The following is a 16,803-nucleotide window of genomic DNA, read 5'->3' as shown; positions in this document are numbered from 1 at the left end:
GTGTGGAGAAGCTCAAAGCCCAAGTTGCTTGAAGTCCAGTGTTAAGTTTCGACAGTCTGTGATGATTTGGGTTGCAATGTCATCTGCTGGTGTTGGTCCACTGTGTTTTTGGAAACCCAAAGTCACTGCAGTGGTTTACCAAGAAATTTTAGAGCACTTCATGGTTCCTTTGGCTGACCAGCTTTTTAAAGATGCTGATTTCATTTTCCAGCAGTATTTGCCACCTGCCCAAACTGCCAAAAGCACCAAAAGTTGGTTAAATGACCATAGTGTTGGTGTGCTTGACTGGCCAGCAAACTCACCAGACTTGAACCCCGTAAAGAGTCTATGGGGTATTGTGATGCGGAAAATAAGAAACGAGACCAAAACATGCAGATGAGCCAAAGGAATTTTTTTTTGTTTGTTTGTTTGTTTATTGGTCTTATTTTTAAGTATTCAAATTTTGTGAGATTGGGAATTGGTGGGTTTTCGTTAAGTGTGAGCCAATCTCATCACAATTTAAAGAACCAAAGACTTAAACCACTTCAGTCTGTGTGTACTGAATTTATATAATACACAAGTTTCACTATTTGAGTTGAATTACTGAAATAAATAAATCAAATTTTCCACAACATTTTAATTTATTGAGATGCACCTGTACATTGTGAAATTCTTTCTTCGCATATTCAAACTTTGGAGATTGGGGTCAGAGCACAGGGTCAGCCATGATACAGCACCACTGGAGCAGAGAGGGTTAAGGGCCTCGCTCAAGGGCCCGACAGTGGCAGCTTGACAGTGCTTGGGCTTGAGCCCCGATCAACAACCAAGAGATTTAACCGTTTAGGCCACCACTTCCCCAGAATGTGTATATAAATTATTCTAAACACTCGACAGTGTGAATAATAGTCTTTTGCAGTCTATTTGCCGTCGCGTAACCAGGAACTCCTGAGCGACTCCTAAATCTGCTTCTTATCTGAGTTCGTTTATAGATTCAACACCAACTCATCCGTGCCAAAGCCTTCAAATGCTCAATGATGCAGATACAGCATATGTAGAATGTTATTTTGTGTGTTGATTAACAGGTTGTTCTCCTGGTTCCTCATGGTTTGGTCGCCATTTACATGCTTCCTTGGAAGACAGGGCCTTCTAGAAGCATGCCGATAGTTAGAGGAAGACAGGGTGAGAAAATGGTTAAATTTATGGCTGAGGAACTGATCCAAAAGAGTGTGCTGATCAGACACTCCTATTGGTGCCAGGTTTTGGCAGATGACTACATGAACGATAGCTAAGGAAATGGTCTCACAGATGGCGAGTATCATGTACTGTAATGTGTCAAGTTTGTCATAGAGTTTAAAAGAAGCTGTTCAGAAGTTTCATGCTAGCAGTTACAGTGATAAGAAAACCATCATCATCAGTCAGCCACTGAAAACATTCATTTTTTTTTTTGTTGAATCCCTTCTTTATTGTGTCATGGCAATAGATCGCAGTTTGATTGATTCGAATAAAGATAAACATCGGTCAAAATTGTCATGGTTAGGATTCGGATTTCATGTGCGATCACTGTCGAACGTGTCAATGTTCTGTCAGTCAAATGCATGATATGTTTGCCTTGAGGTTAAAATGTGGCAGATTCTCAAATTACATAGCAATTCATTTGATTACACAGACGATCTGGCAAAACATTCGTGTCACAGTGGAATGCGTTGGGCTTCATATCTTTATTTTGTAAGGATTAAAACATTTAATGCAATTTTACATGTTTGCAGATTTCATTTACATATCACGAGTAACAAAAACAGTCAAGTAGTGTATGTTAAGCTCAGTGATAAGATGGTGGCTGAAAGTTTGTGGACACAAGTTCCTTTTAAACAGCTCATTCTAGGATTAGTCCTGCATTGCTGAAGGCTTTCCACTAGATGTTAAAGTGTAGATTAGAGGATGTGTCAAGAGCACCAGACACTGAGGTCAGGTTAGGAGACGCCAGTTCCAGTTCATCATGGAGATGTTAAGTGGGGTTGAGTAAGAGCTCTATACAGGACACACAAGTTCTTCCAGTCTAATGTCATGTCTTTATGGAGCTGGCTTTACTTTGTGCATTGTCATGCTGGAACAGGTTCGAGCCTCTTAGTTCCAGAGAAGGGAATTTGTAGCCCTACAAGATACAAACATGATCTATATAATGTTGTGGCAACAGTTTGGGAAAGAACCAAATGGGTGTAATGCACAAAATAAGTCTTTGGAGTGCAAGTGTGACTAAATATCTAGTTTAGCTAAACTGCACAGGCATATTACAGGCATGACCAAGTCAGAAAGCATCGGTAACATCCTAATCACAGAACCTTCAGAACAGTGAAACCTTTGCCAGTCTGTTGGTGCTACAAAACAGTAGGTGAAGAAGTAAGCTTGGGTCACATAGTACATCTGCAAGGCCACCAGGCTGCTGAGAATGACCCGGAAGGCTTTTCTATTGTTCGGGTTGACCGGTTGTCTGCTATTACCAGGACCCTTGGACGACAGCGCCCTTAGCATGGCGATGTAGAAGAAAAATATGGATAGATTGGTTATGTGGAACAACGACATGGAGACTAGTTGACAAGTGTCAGTTTTGTAAATGAGAAAGGAGACGGTAATGGCTAAGGGGTAGATCCATCCAAGTGTGGCGATCAGCCACTCCCAATGGTGGAAAGTTTTGGCAGCACAGTACAGACCAAAAGTTTGGACACACCTTCTCATTCAAAGAGTTTTTTTTTATTTTCATGACTATGAAAATTGTAGATTCACACTGAAGGTCCGGTGACTGTAGAGGCCAGGTCATCTGGCGCAGCATCCCATCACTCTCCTTCATGGTCAGATAGCCCTTACAGAGCCTGGAGGTGTGTTTGGGGTCATTGTCCTGTTGAAAAGGTGGTGTGTCCAAACTTTTGGAAGGTGTGTCCAAACTTTTGGTCTGTACTGTAGGTCACCGGATGAACGATGGCCAAGTAGATGATTGCACAGATGACAAGTAAGAAGATGGGCCTTGCCGTTAAGCTCGGGATGTAAAAAAACAGGAAAACTGACTGATGTGCACAACATCCAGAAAAAGAAGCAAATAAGTGAGGTGAAAAGCTCCTGGTTTGATATAATCGGTTCAGAAGTATCACTACAACCACAACGGTGGTGGAAAAACCGAAGAATATTAAGTTCATCACAAAATAAATAGTACATAATGTTCATCACAAAATAAATAGTATTGTAAGGCTCACTGCAGGAACTAATAGTCCAGTTGTGCTGTTGGTTTAGCATCAAATTTTCCGTCTGGAAGTCCGTCTCTATTTATCCTTGTAGTCTTCTTGTTCTTTTATCTTTTCAAAGTGACAAACTGGCCAGACAAAGGTTCATTTCATGACCCACCAAAAAACACCCACCCCTCATGTCCACTGAAATATAGATACCAAATAGTAAACTGAAGTACTCAGAACATGTTACACTAGATAGACCAATCGTTAATCAACCACAGAAAACACCAATTTGGGTTTTTTCCTTTCTCTTCCGAAACATGCTAATGAACTGTGGCTTAAGTGATTTGAATAGAAATAAATATATCGGATTTGGATTTCATATGTAAACGCCGAAGGACATGTAAAATTTGCGTAATTTCCCTGTGTTCTGTCAGCCATATGTGTGATACATGTTGTTTGTTTTCTTAGGGTTGATATGTCCAGAGCAACTTACATTTTATGCTTGATGGATCTGGGATTTGAACTCACAACCTTTCAATCGGTAGTCCGACAGCTTATCCTCTACACGACATTATATTTACTTATGTAAAAAAATACCCCCGGTGATGAGGTTTAGTTATATTTGTAGCTTCATACCACTTGCCATCTTCTCGATATTGCAAATGGTTTGCCTTACATCGTTATAAAGTGTTGCCTACTTTTCAGTCAGTCAGTGTCCTGAGTGTTTAGTCAGTGCTGTTCTTAATTTTCATCTCTCAAAATTGTGTGTACTTCTTACTGGCCTGTTTCTATTGTGGGATTATTGGGGTTCAGGTACCTTGCTCTTTTTAAAGCTTCGCTTTTTTTTTGGACTGGGCACTGTAGGTTTGTGGTTAGTATGGTTTTGTACATCTCTGGGGTTAGGGGTTTGATTCTCACCTCCACTTTGTGTTTAGAGTTTTACAGGTTCTTTAGGGGTTTCCTTGAGTTCTTAGGCATTGTAGGCATTGTAGGCTGGGTTAGGGTTAGGGTTAGGGTATACAATTAAAATAAAATTAATAACTTTAATTTAGTTGTTTTTAAACATGCCTTTTTAATTCGCTACAACTCTAAATCAATGAGAACCCTGAGCTTGTTTCTTTACAACGAGACGGTTCCATCTGGGGTAATAGGAGACAATGAAACCCGAAGTGTGTTGCTTATGTCCAGTTTATTCCGTTGTTTTGTTTCGGTTGCCGTCACTGCAGAAATCCCCGCTTCACACAGATAGCATGTCGGAAATGGCGATAGGGATTTAAGTGCTGTGGTGACAATCTCAGGGTATTCCGCCATGACTTTAATCCAGAACACCGGCAGAGTTTCTAACTTTCTAACGGCGTCTGTTTCGTGCTCATTTTTGCTAATTTATGGGTTAAATTTGAGCAAACACAATATACACGTACACCAAGCACTGTTAAACATGACAAAGTACCGGTGAACAGAGAGAAGAGCGATACACACCTTCTCTCTCCACCAAAGCTACAACACCACTGCCGCTCGCAGCCGCTCAGCTCCAGATTTCACCTAAACCCAGCCCAATATCATGATATTTTGCGCGGCTTTAGGTGACGTCTCTCACCTCCCGGTTAACCTCTCGTCCATGGAAAGTCGCACAAACCCGAGAGAAATACACCACAGTAAATAAAATGGAAATAATTTAATGTTCCTTGGGCTGCCCGGTACCATTTGGTCCACAGACCGGTACCGGTCCGCAGCCGGGGGGTTGGGGACCACTGCTGTAGACCATGTGATTCTCCTGACATTCTGATTATAGTTCAGTTCACTACATTGTCACCAATGTGTAAGTTCAGGGGTCATCCAACCCACTGATGGATGGCATAGAATGGGTTTCATACACTGCACTAGAATATGCATTAAAAAAAAACATTGAAACTGGATTTAAATATCATTACCGTACCACATACCATCATAAATATCATATCATTGAGCTGATGTTGTCAGTGTTGTGTTAGTGATCTGCCCAATTATTTGGTCATTTAACAAATAGGCTTTAGTTTATAAAGTGTATTTATAAAGACGTACCATGCGTTTATGTGCAACATTTATGCAACGAGTCAAGGTACATTTTTAGAAACATTTTATTTATCTCCAAGGTTTCAAGTCATATCTATGACAAATAAAAAGATCTTGGGCAACAACAGAAGAAGTTTGAGACAACTCTAATCTTATATATAAGCATAGACCTGACACTGTTTTATACCTTAAGGCAAAGTCTTGTTTGATAGCTTTTTCACTGCCGCTTCAAAATTATAGTAAAATTAAGATTAGTTATTTTTAAAGATTTAATGTTACATATATTTACATGGGGGGGCACGGTGGCTTAGTGGTTAGCATGTTCGCCTCACACCTCCAGGGTTGGGGGTTCGATTCCCGCCTCCGCCTTGTGTGTGTGGAGTTTGCATGTTCTCCCCGTGCCTCGGGGGTTTCCTCCGGGTACTCCGGTTTCCTCCCCCGGTCCAAAGACATGCATGGTAGGTTGATTGGCATCTCTGGAAAATTGGCCATAGTGTGTGAGTGAATGAGAGTGTGTGTGCCCTGCGATTGGTTGGCACTCCGTCCAGGGTGTATCCTGCCTCGATGCCCGATGACGCCTGAGATAGGCACAGGCTCCCCGTGACCCGAGTACTTTGGATAAGTGGTAGAAAATGAGTGAATGAATGAATATATTTACACAATTTGATTAGATGCCAACTTTATGTAAACTGAACAGAAATAATATAGGCATTATAAACTCAGAAACCTTAGGCAGCAACATAATCACCAGGCCCTCAGAACACAAAAACCTCTTCCAGTCCATTGGTGCTACAAGGGGATAAATGAGAAAGTACACTCTTGGAATGTAGTAGAGCAGCGTGATAATCAGGAAGCTTAGAATGAGCTGGAAGGCTTTTCTCTTGGCCGGGTTGAGGGTTTGCTTGCCATTTCCAGAGCCACTGGAAATAAGAGCTCTCAGATCGGCGATGTAAAGGAAAATGCTGGAAAGAATGGTGATGTGGAACGTCACCATGAACCCGGGGTGAAATATGTCAATTTCATAAATCATAATCGCTACATTTATGGCCAGCGCGTAGATCCAGACGAGTGTAACGACCAGCCATTCCAAACGGCGCAAGGTTCTGGCATTCCTGTAGGTCACTGGATGAACTATAGCGATGTACACAAGCACAACGATGGAGAATATGAAGAGAGGTCTTGCTGTTAAGCTTGGGCTGAAGAAAACCAGGACAATTGTCATGGAGAAGCGACCAACATGCATGGCATCGAGAAAAAGCAGTAAATAAGAGATGAAGAGGCAGACGTTAGCAAAGTTGATTTGTAGGAGGAAGACTGCAGATGGTGAGAAGCTCCTTGTTTTATATAATCGGATCAGAAGTTTCACGATAACCATAACGTTGGTGGGAAAACTTAAAAAAAGTAGGATATCATTCAGCAGTAAAGAAACGGCATCGTACGGCTCGGTGCAGGAACTGAGAGTCGAGTTTTGCTCACGGTTTAGAATCATATTTTCCATTTTGAAGTCTATCTCGTATTTCCAATCGGTGTAGTCCTAGTTCTTCGTTCCTGGACCTTCGTGAACGTATGCAACAAAGTAAACCAGTGCTAAATGTTTGCTTTCTCAACCTCTCAAAAAAAAAAAAAAAAAAAAAAACCACCCCTACTGTCCATTAAAAATGTAGCTCCAAACTGTCATCAGTCACTGTTGCCAACTTCACTGCTGTTCCTCCTGTAATCAGTATGTGGCTTGAATTATTTGTGTAAAAATGTAAACCTTTAGAAAGATCATAGTCAGGATTTCATGTGCAAAGGATAAAAATGAAAATCGGCTAACATTTACATAATGCTTATGTTGTTTCGGTCATTTCCGTCGGGTTTGAATTTGCTGCAGGTTCTCAAATGACATAGGATTTCATTTGAATTTTGGAGATGAATGAATTACTGGCCAGAAAAATAATAATGCTTATGAATACAATGAGGACAAGAGAATTAATGTTATTCAAATAACCAGGTATGGATGGGGTTTCAGTGCCTTCTCTTGCTTTAGCGGCATGTCTTTGGGTTCTTGGAGCCAGGTTGATAGGAGAGGGGAAAATTAGATTAGATTAGATTAGATTAGATTCAACTTTTATTGTCATTGTGCAAGGTACATGTACAGTACAGAGCGAATGAAATGCAATTAGCATCTAACCAGAAGTGTATAGATAGCTTATTTACAAGTGGCAGTGTAATAAATAAGGGTATGAGGTTATACAGAAGGTGTAGTAATATGTACATACTGTATAACTGAATAAGGGTATATATAGTGTGGTCTTTATATAAGTATGATACAGTATGAAGTGGTATGACAGATATAGCTGTACAAAAGGAATGTCATTATGAATATATACAGTACAGACCAAAAGTTTGGACACACCTTCTCATTCAAAGAGTTTTCTTTATTTTCATGACTATGAAAATTGTAGATTCACACTGAAGGCATCAAAACTATGAATTAACACGTGTGGAAGTATATACGTACAAAACAAAAAAGTGTGAAACAACTGAAAATATGTTCTATATTCTAGGTTCTTCAAAGTAGCCACCTTTTGCTTTGATTACTGCTTTGCACACTCTTGGCATTCTCTTGATGAGCTTCAAGAGGTCGTCACCTGAAATGGTCTTCCAACAGTCTTGAAGAAGTTCCCAGAGATGCTTAGCACTTGTTGGCCCTTTTGCCTTCACTCTGCGGTCCAGCTCACCCCAAACCATCTCGATTGGGTTCAGGTCCGGTGACTGTGGAGGCCAGGTCATCTGGTGCAGCACCCCATTACTCTCCTTCATGGTCAAATAGCCCTTACACAGCCTGGAGGTGTGTTTGGGGTCATTGTCCTGTGGAAAAGGTGGTGTGTCCAAACTTTTGGAAGGCGTGTCCAAACCTTTGGTCTGTACTGTATACACACACACACATATATATACAGAATAAACAGAATATATATGGATGGACATACTGTACAGAAGTGTAATGATAGTTTTTGGGTGGGGCAAGGATGCATGATTTTAAAATGGTGCAAATTAGTGCAAAACACAGAAGAAAAGTGACAGTGCTGTGGTGATTGTTAACACCATATCAGCTGTTCAGTGCAGAAACAGCCATGGGAAAGAAGCTTTTCAGTCTATTTGTTCTGGCTCTGAGACAACGGTAGCGTCTGCCCGATGGGAGAAGTGTAAACAGTCCGTGGTTGGGGTGAGAGTTATCTTTGATGATGCCCCTTGCCCTTTGCAAACAGCGTTTTTGCTCTCCAAGGTGGGTAGTTCAATACCGATGATTTGTTGGGTGGTTTTTACTACCCTCTGAAGGGCTTTACGGTCTGAAGCTGTGCAGCTGCTGTACCACACTGAGATGCAGTTTGTGAGGATACTCTCAATGGTACACTGGTAAAAGTTGGACTTGGAAAAGAAGCAAAACCAGCACACTTAATGGGGGTTCAGTCAAAATTATTTCAGATTCATGTGACCTGTAGAAATGACAGAAGGAACAGCTCCCTTCAGCCACGGGCCACTCTTATTAAGCTAGTTTAACAAGAAGTAATTCTTCATTCTGAATGTCACAGTTATATTATGCTGAAATTAGCCATTATGAGAAGAAGACCACTGAGTGCAGCTTGTAGCTTTTCTTTGAACCTTTGCTAGAGAACAGCTCTAACTTCTTTTCCAGATCCATCCATCTCAACACACTCTGGGCTATGTTTACATATCTTGGGTGTTGTCTAGTCTCTTACACTTTAATCTGGTCCATGGAGACTCCATCCTGGTTGGTGACGTTCCCCAAGGATGAATTGGTGTGATGGTGTATTACACTTTCCTGGACTGGGTCAGGAATGATGAGGAAGGCTTGAGATATCTCAGCAGATTTTTAAACATTTTCTAATTCCCTTTGCTTTTTACCAAGTGCACACACACATATCTCTGGACTGTACTGGCAGTAGACCTGCTTTGCAGTTGATGCCGTTCAATCAGATGGTTAGGAACAGTAATGTTTGTGATGTCTCCTTCTCTTCTTCCAAGCTTTGTGCACAAATGAGGTTTCCAGCATGTATGCCGAGTGTACTGGCTGTGAAGCAGATGATCCAGGCAGATGATGGAATCCAGTGTAAGCATCTTGATCTCTGTGAAGAACTCCAGGTTCGGTCCATGACAGAAGATGCCTTCAAGGCTTCATAGTTCCAGTAGAGGTTGTCCTCTACAAATGATCCAAAATGCAGCTGCACGGCTTGTTTTCAACCTGCCTAAGTTCTCCACACCACCCCGCTACTGAGCTCCTCCACTGGCTTCCGGTAGCTGCACGCATCAGATTCAAAACACTGATGCTTGCCTACAAAGCCAAAAATGGACCCGCTCCCTCTTATCTCGAAGCCCTCATCACCCCTTACACTGCACCTCGCACCCTCACATTTACAAGCACTGCTCGACTGGTCCCACCATCTCTCAAGGTAAGAGGTATGGATACTAGGTAAACTTTTCTGTTCTGACTTCCCCTAGATGTCCGAACAGCTTCAAACGATGGGTGAAAACCTTCTTCTTCCTAGTTCAAGGTTGAGGCAGTTGAGGCGAGGACCCTATTGTTGATCTGGACTCTGGAAGTTAGGGCCTTCAGCATGGTCATGTAGAAGAACATAAATTACATTTGTACCCTGTTAATCAAAATGACTTGGCATAATGAATTAATGTGTATTGAGCATAAATACGTGTTCATGTTAAAACAGATTGCAGTAGTAGGCATACTTGAAGTATCACCTGAAACAACTTTTTTTGTTGTTCATATTTCTAGTATTATTACCTCAGACATTTGTGGGTACGTGTCTGTCTTCTTATTCCAAAGGTCATCACTGTCTTCCCTGATGGTCTCCCTAAAATTAATACCCATTCCTTGTTTTATATAAACTGGATTAGAAGTTTCAAGGTAGCGGTAATGATGGAGGAGATCTTAAGAGGAGTAGGACATTATTACGCACTATATAAATGGTATTGTACAGGAGGAACTGAGGGTCAAGCTTTGCTCTTGGTTAATTATTTGGAAATTCATTTTATTTTCTTTAATCAGTAAAGTCCTTTTGTTCACACATATAGATTTGTGAAAACAATGCCAGCGTCTAAAAAACTGGACATAATGCATCTGCTGTCTCGGCTGTATGTGTTACTCTGTTTTCTTGTGGTTAAACTGCAGCAGGTTCTCAGATGACATAGGATTGTATTTGGTTAAAGGAAATAAATTACTGCCCAGAAAAATGAAAAAGAGCCACATACAAATAGGCCAATGTTGTTAGAATGAATAGCATTTAAATAGGCTGTTACATTACAACTAGAATACACACGCTATTGACTGGAAAAGTTTGTAAAGCCCTACATCGTGCTATGTGGAAACATTTCACTACATTGTGGACTCGGATTGCTATAGACAGAAGCATTAGTGGGTCAAGTGGTTAAAGCTCTGGGTTGTTGATTGGAATATTAGCGTTCAAGCCCCATCACTGCCAAGCTGCCAACGTTGGGCCCTTGACCCTCCCTGCTCTAGGGGTGCTGTATCATAGCTGCCCCTGAGCTCCGACCCCAGCCTCCTCAGTTGGGATATTTAAAGAAAAGAATTCCACTGTGCTCTAATGTATATGAGATTTTCAACCTGCCAAAGTTCTCGCATACCACCCCATTGCTGCGATCCCTCCACTGGCTTCCGGTAGCTGCACGCATCCGATTCAAAACACTGATGCTGGCCTACAAAGCCAAAAATGGACCAGCTCCCTCTTACCTCAAAGCCCTCATCACTCCTCGCACTGCACCCCGCAACCTCCGATCTACCAGCACCGCTCGACTGGTACCACCATCTCTCAGGGTAAGAGGCAAGTATACTACAAGACTCTTTTCTGTTCTGGCACCAAGGTGGTGGAACGAACTTCCCCTAGGGATCTAGACAGCCGAGTCACTGGTTATTTTCAAGCGGCGGTTGAAGACCTACTTATTCAGGAAACACTTCAACTAGCACTTCTTTCCTTATCTTTTGCATTAAAAAAAACAAAATTTTTTCAACAAACAAAACAAACAAAAGTTTTTCATTGTAACTTTGAACAAATGTTTTAAACTCATGGTATCTTAAGTATGTAACCTAGTGAACCAGCATTAATGTATCCAATGTTAGAGACTTAAGCACTTATGTACGTTGCTCTGGATAAGGGCATCTGCCAAATGCTGTAAATGTAAATGTAAAATGTAATAATAAAGGCTTCTAAAGACTTTTTCAGATCTCCTTCAACTCGTTTGTGAGGTTTGTGTTTTGGTTCAATAGTATTTTATAATCAATGCAAAATTTAATTGAGAGCCAGTGCAGTGTGGATAAGATAATATTGGGGTGATGTGGTCGTATCTTCTGGTTCTGCTATGGACTTGCTGATGAACTCTAGACTAAAATACAGAGATTCAAATAAATAAAAGGCTGGATTCAGTAATTAGACCAAAGTCTTTTTACTGCTGTACATACAGTAAATAGAAAGACAGATCATCATGTACAGTAATCATCCCATTCATTAAGACATAACAACTACAAAACATGAAAAAAATCTAAAAGGTTTTGCTATAGTTCTGCACCAGTTAGACTTTATATTAGATTTTACAATCCCTTTAAGGTTTTCAGAATAAAAGGTATATACGATTAGGTCATCTGGAGCAACAAGAGAAGAAAATGAGACAATTACATATATAACTGTTGAGTTAGAAAAGAAAAAAAAAATGACAGAAGTTAGATTTTTTATTTATTTATTTATTTATTTATTTATTTATTTATTTATTTATTTATTTTTTAGAAAACGGTGAAGAGTTCAGTCAAATGCATTGTTGCAGTGTAGGTACAGATTATTCGAGAAGCAAATAGTATATTATTTATTTTAAAAGCTTTTTTTTTTTAACAAATACATTTATTAAAAATGCAAAAATTTGGGTTTTGGTTACAGGTGTGATTAGACCCCTAATTTACGTACACTGTAAAGGAATATCACAGGCATTGCAAACTCAGAAAGTTTAGCTACCATCAGTATCCCCTGGCCCTCAGAACAAATAAACCTATTGTAGTCCATTGGTGCTATATTGAGATAGATGTACACGTAGGTTCGGGGCACATAAAACATTAGCAAGACCACCTGGATGCTCAGAATTATCCGGAAAGCTTTCTTCTTGGCCGGGTTGAGCGGTTGACCGTCTTTTCCAGGTCCGCTGGAAGTCAGTGCTCTCATCGTGGTGATGTTGAAGAACAAAGTTATCGGAAGGCTCATGAGGAGCATAGCCATGAAGACGGGATGAGTAGAGCTATACATGTTAAAGACAATGGCTAAATTTACAGCCAATGTGTAGATCCAGACGAACGTGATGACCAGCCACTCCCAGTGGAACCAAGTTTTGGTAGCCATGTAGGTCACTGGATGAACAATGGCCAAGTAAATAATCACACACATGGCGAGTAAGAAGATGGGTCTCGCTGTTAGCGACGGACTGTAAAAAAGCAAATATAGTGTGTAAGAGAGTTTATTGACATTCAGCTCAAACAGAATAAGCAGCAAAAGAGAGATGAAGAGGCAGATGTTAGTAAAGTTGATCTGTAGCAGGAAGGCTTCGGCTGCTGAAAAACTCCTGGTTTTATAGATTTTGTTTAGAAGTTTTGTGATAATGATAACGGTGGACGGAAAACCGAAGAAGAGTAGAGTAGTGTTCAGCACAAAGAAATTAATAGGGTAAGGCTCCTTGCAGGAACTTAGCTGTAGGTTTAGTGTCTGATTGTCCATTCTGATGTTTGTTTTTTCTCTTTTAATCCTTGTAGTCCTTTTACTTTGCCTCTAGTAGCACATGCAAACAAGTAAACCGAGTGCTGAAAGTTTTCTTTCATGACCCCACTAAGCCCCACCCCTCTTTACAGCATTTACAGCATTTGGCAGACGCCCTTATCCAGAGCGACATGCAAAAGTGCTTTTGTCTCCACTGATGAATACGTCAACACTAGTTCATTCAGGCCACAGACTTCCATCAACCTAAAAACTCTGTTCAGGTGTTTTTTTTTATTTAATTTAATTCTTTTTAAACATACACATAACAAACGAGGGAAAAAGTGCTAGTCCAAGTGTTTGAACTAGGAAGAAGAAGGTTTTCACCCATCGTTTGAAGCTGTTCGGACATCTAGGGGAAGTCAGAACAGAAAAGTTTACCTAGTATCCATACCTTGAGAGATGTTGGGACCAGTCGAGCAGTGCTGGTAAATCTGAGGGTGCGAGGTGCAGTGCGAGGGGTGATAAGAGCATTTGAGGTAAGAGGTAGCGGGTCCATTTTTGGCTTTGTAGACAAGCATCAGTGTATGATGTGTGTAGCGGGGTGGTGGACCTCCAGCAGATAGTTACAGTAGTCTAGTCTTGAGATGAGAAGAGCCTGAACAAGTACCTCAGCAGCCTGTGTGGACAAAAATGGCCGAATCCTTCTAATGTTGTAGAGAAGGAACAGACATGAGCGTGTCACATTAGCAATATGCAAGGAAATGGATAGTTGATTATCCATTCTTACCCCAAGGTTGTGAGCTTTGACCGAAGGGGAAATCAGATTGTTGTGCAGGGATATGGCAAGATCCTGACCTAGGGATGAATCACCTGGGACGACCAACAGTTAAGTTTTGCTGGGATTGAGTTTCAACTAATGAGCTGTCATCCACGATGTTATGTCTACCAGACATGCTGGGATCTGAACAGAAGCTGTGGGCAGGATAAGATAAGATAAAATAAGAGCTGAGTGTCATCAGCATACCAGTTGAACCCATGTGAGAAAATAACATTACTAAGAGAGTGAGTATACAGAGAGAAAAGGAGAGGACCAAGTACTGAGCCCTGTGGGACACCAGTGAAAAGTCTGCGTGGAGCAGATTTGCCACTCTCCTCCATTGCCACTCCACTTTTGTCAATTAAATATATATTATATAGCTGGCAATGTCAGCAGATGAAAGTTTAAAACCACCTCAATCACTTTCTCTTTTGGGGCATATTCATGACCTGAGGCTTGATTTATTTGAGTAAAAATAAACATATAGCACTGAAATATCTTGGTTAGGAAACACCGAAGGCATGCAAAATTTACTCAATGTTTTCCTGTCCTATAAACCATGTGTGTGACATGCTCTGGTTAAATTGTAAAAGGTTCTCAAATTTCATTGCATTTTAGTTGAGCAGGTAAAATAGTTTATCTTACTGAAATCAAGGAATACATATTACTGACTGCAAAAGTTTGTACACCCTTACTTTGTAATGATAAAATAATTTAATCCATGGTAGGTTTCACAGATCTTCTATCAATATTTAATTATCAGTAATAAAAACAAGTTGTGTATATTAAAAAACAACCTCTTGTTGTATGTAGAAGTATTAAGACGACACCGATGGTGGCAGGAAAACCGCAATGTAGTAGGATAATATCACTGGTCAGCTCTGTCAGTTTAGAGGCAATGTAGCTGTACTTTTCTTCAAATATCCGGACAACACAAATGGCAAGCAATATATTTTACTGTCCTCCCAAAAATCCTCATTGTCACTACACTCAAAACATTACATTTACTGTACATAACGCCTGGCTACCTGTCTGGGTCTGTTTCAGCCGTGTGTGATATGATGTTCTTTTGTGGTTAAGTGGTTGCAGGCTTTGAATTAAATTTGCTGTCTGAAGATGAGGTATGAAGAATACTGATGAAGGTGTTCGTGAAGGTCTTGAAGGTTGATGAAGGTTGATTTTACTTTATGTTGTTCTGTTTATGATTGTGTATGTGACAAATAAAATTGAAATTTGTAATTCCTTCCTCCATAAAACCGCGTTTATTGTAAATCTATCTGCCTCGCTAGGGCTCAAACATCCTAATCAACTCACCCAGCTGAAATCCAGTAAAACGTGCTAAAAAGTTGCTTTTATTGTATTGAGTATAATAATGTTACTTAAATAATAAAGCAATTTTTTTACATTTAGTCTTTTAGCAGTTACTTTTCTTTAAGCATCCTGTTCTAATCTCAGAGCTCACTCACTCACTCACTCTTTTTCTACCGCTTATCCGAACTTCTCGGGTCATGGCGAGCCTGTGCCTAACCCAGGCGTCATCGGGCATCGAGGCAGGATACACCCTGGACGGAGTGCCAACCCATCGCAGGGCACACACACACTCTCATTCACTCACACACTCACACACTACGGACAATTTCCCAGAGATGCCAATCAACCTACCATGCATGTCTTTGGACTGGGGGAGGAAACCCCCGAGGCACGGGGAGAACATGCAAACTCCACACACACAAGGCGGAGGCGGGAATCGAACCCCCAACCCTGGAGGTGTGAGGTGAACGTGCTAACCACTAAGCCACCGTGCGCCCCATCTCAGAGCTTGTTAACGAAATTTCACTTTCATCCTAGAGAGGCACTTCGGTGTAGTAAAAGGCTGATCCTGAAGGGGGCAGCACAAACGACATGACAAGCTGTTCTTTCATATACAGTACTATATACTGATATATACTGTTGTAGAAGGGAAACGATTTATATTCACACTCTCTGGTGTCACCCAGGCATGGAGTCTGGGTCCTCTCAAGGTTTCGTCATCATCTCGTTTCGGGGTGTTTTGCGATTTAATTTCTATTTCCATTTCTATATCAATTCTATGAATGTAAATGAAAATTATAAAAAATAATCCCCCCCCCCCCCCCCCCGAATTTTAAAGTTTGTGAAACTTCACAAAAATGCATTGTAGGATGCAAGGATGCAGGAAAAAAGAATAAAAACCGGATGCGTGAATCATTTATCATATTATTTATGAAAACACATGTTCAAATAAAAGATTTCAGCACTGCATTCTCATTGTATTACATTGTAAAAAATGTCATTGTGCCATAGGATTTCCTCTGAATACAAATATTTCATCAATCCATGATTAGTCCTGTGTCACTACAGTGATTTTAGCGGAGCAGAGCGCCTCCCCGTGGACGTTGGTGGCTTTGCATGTGTAAGTGCCGCTGTGCTGCAGGGTGACGCGCTCCAGTGTGAGGACACACGTCCCGTCCTCTTCATAATCCACCTGCACAGAGCCGTCCTGATCCTCCAGGACCTCATCATCCCTCAGCCACAGCACTTCAGGGTCTGGGTAACCTGTAACACACACACACACACACACACACACACACACACACACACACACACACACACACACACACATATATATAAAGGTTCAATTTAACACTGCTTCTTCAATAAATAGTATGTTATACTGTATGTATTGTATTTTTTAAAAGTGCAAACATTTTTAATTTGGTCTTTAAAGCCTGATCTGGTCCAACTAGCAGGAAGATAAACGAGCTCTTGCGTCCGGATAAAGACCTCTGATAACTGCTGTACATGTAAATGTAATTGATGTAATAAGAATCCTGACAGTAGACAAAGGTGTGTGTGTGTGTGTGTGTTTAGTGATTATAACGTTATCTAACCAGCGACATGGCAGACGAGCTGCGCCGTGGACTCCTCGAGGACCGACAAGTCAATCGGA

The 16,803-nt window shown here is 40.9% G+C and overlaps 2 protein-coding genes across 5 annotated transcripts in view; both read right to left on the bottom strand.

Annotated features, from left to right (window-relative positions):
* Nucleotides 1–12,080: 12,080 nt before the first annotated feature.
* Nucleotides 12,081–15,415, bottom strand: LOC125138857. 2 transcript variants are annotated; one of them, XM_047801128.1, is made up of 3 exons: nucleotides 13,806–15,415; nucleotides 13,470–13,694; nucleotides 12,081–12,749 (listed from the first exon to the last, which is right to left on the bottom strand). In XM_047801128.1, exons 2-3 carry the CDS (start codon nucleotides 13,547–13,549, stop codon nucleotides 12,221–12,223), a joined length of 609 nt encoding a protein of 202 aa, XP_047657084.1. In that variant the 5' UTR covers nucleotides 13,550–13,694; nucleotides 13,806–15,415; the 3' UTR covers nucleotides 12,081–12,220. The 2 variants fall into 2 exon arrangements, with proteins under 2 accessions (XP_047657084.1, XP_047657086.1); XM_047801130.1 differs by lacking the exon at nucleotides 13,806–15,415 and having other exon boundaries at nucleotides 13,470–13,791.
* A 643-nt stretch (nucleotides 15,416–16,058) lies between these two features.
* The window catches only part of mylk5 (myosin, light chain kinase 5), a 27,277-nt gene continuing 26,532 nt past the window's right edge, over nucleotides 16,059–16,803 (bottom strand). For all 3 annotated transcript variants that reach the window (XM_027161154.2, XM_027161156.2, XM_027161155.2), the window contains 2 exons: nucleotides 16,745–16,803; nucleotides 16,059–16,409 (listed from right to left, as the gene is read on the bottom strand). The exon at nucleotides 16,745–16,803 is cut by the window's right edge and continues 64 nt beyond it. In XM_027161154.2, coding sequence (XP_027016955.2) covers nucleotides 16,195–16,409; nucleotides 16,745–16,803 — 274 coding nt within the window. In that variant the 3' untranslated portion in view covers nucleotides 16,059–16,194. The remainder of the gene's footprint in view (nucleotides 16,410–16,744) is intronic.

This window comes from Tachysurus fulvidraco, chromosome 15, assembly GCF_022655615.1.
Source record: "Tachysurus fulvidraco isolate hzauxx_2018 chromosome 15, HZAU_PFXX_2.0, whole genome shotgun sequence".
NCBI classification, from domain to species: Eukaryota; Metazoa; Chordata; class Actinopteri; order Siluriformes; family Bagridae; genus Tachysurus; species Tachysurus fulvidraco.
The sequence above is the reverse complement of the archived record's forward strand: the minus strand, read 5'-3'. Positions and strand labels throughout refer to the sequence as shown.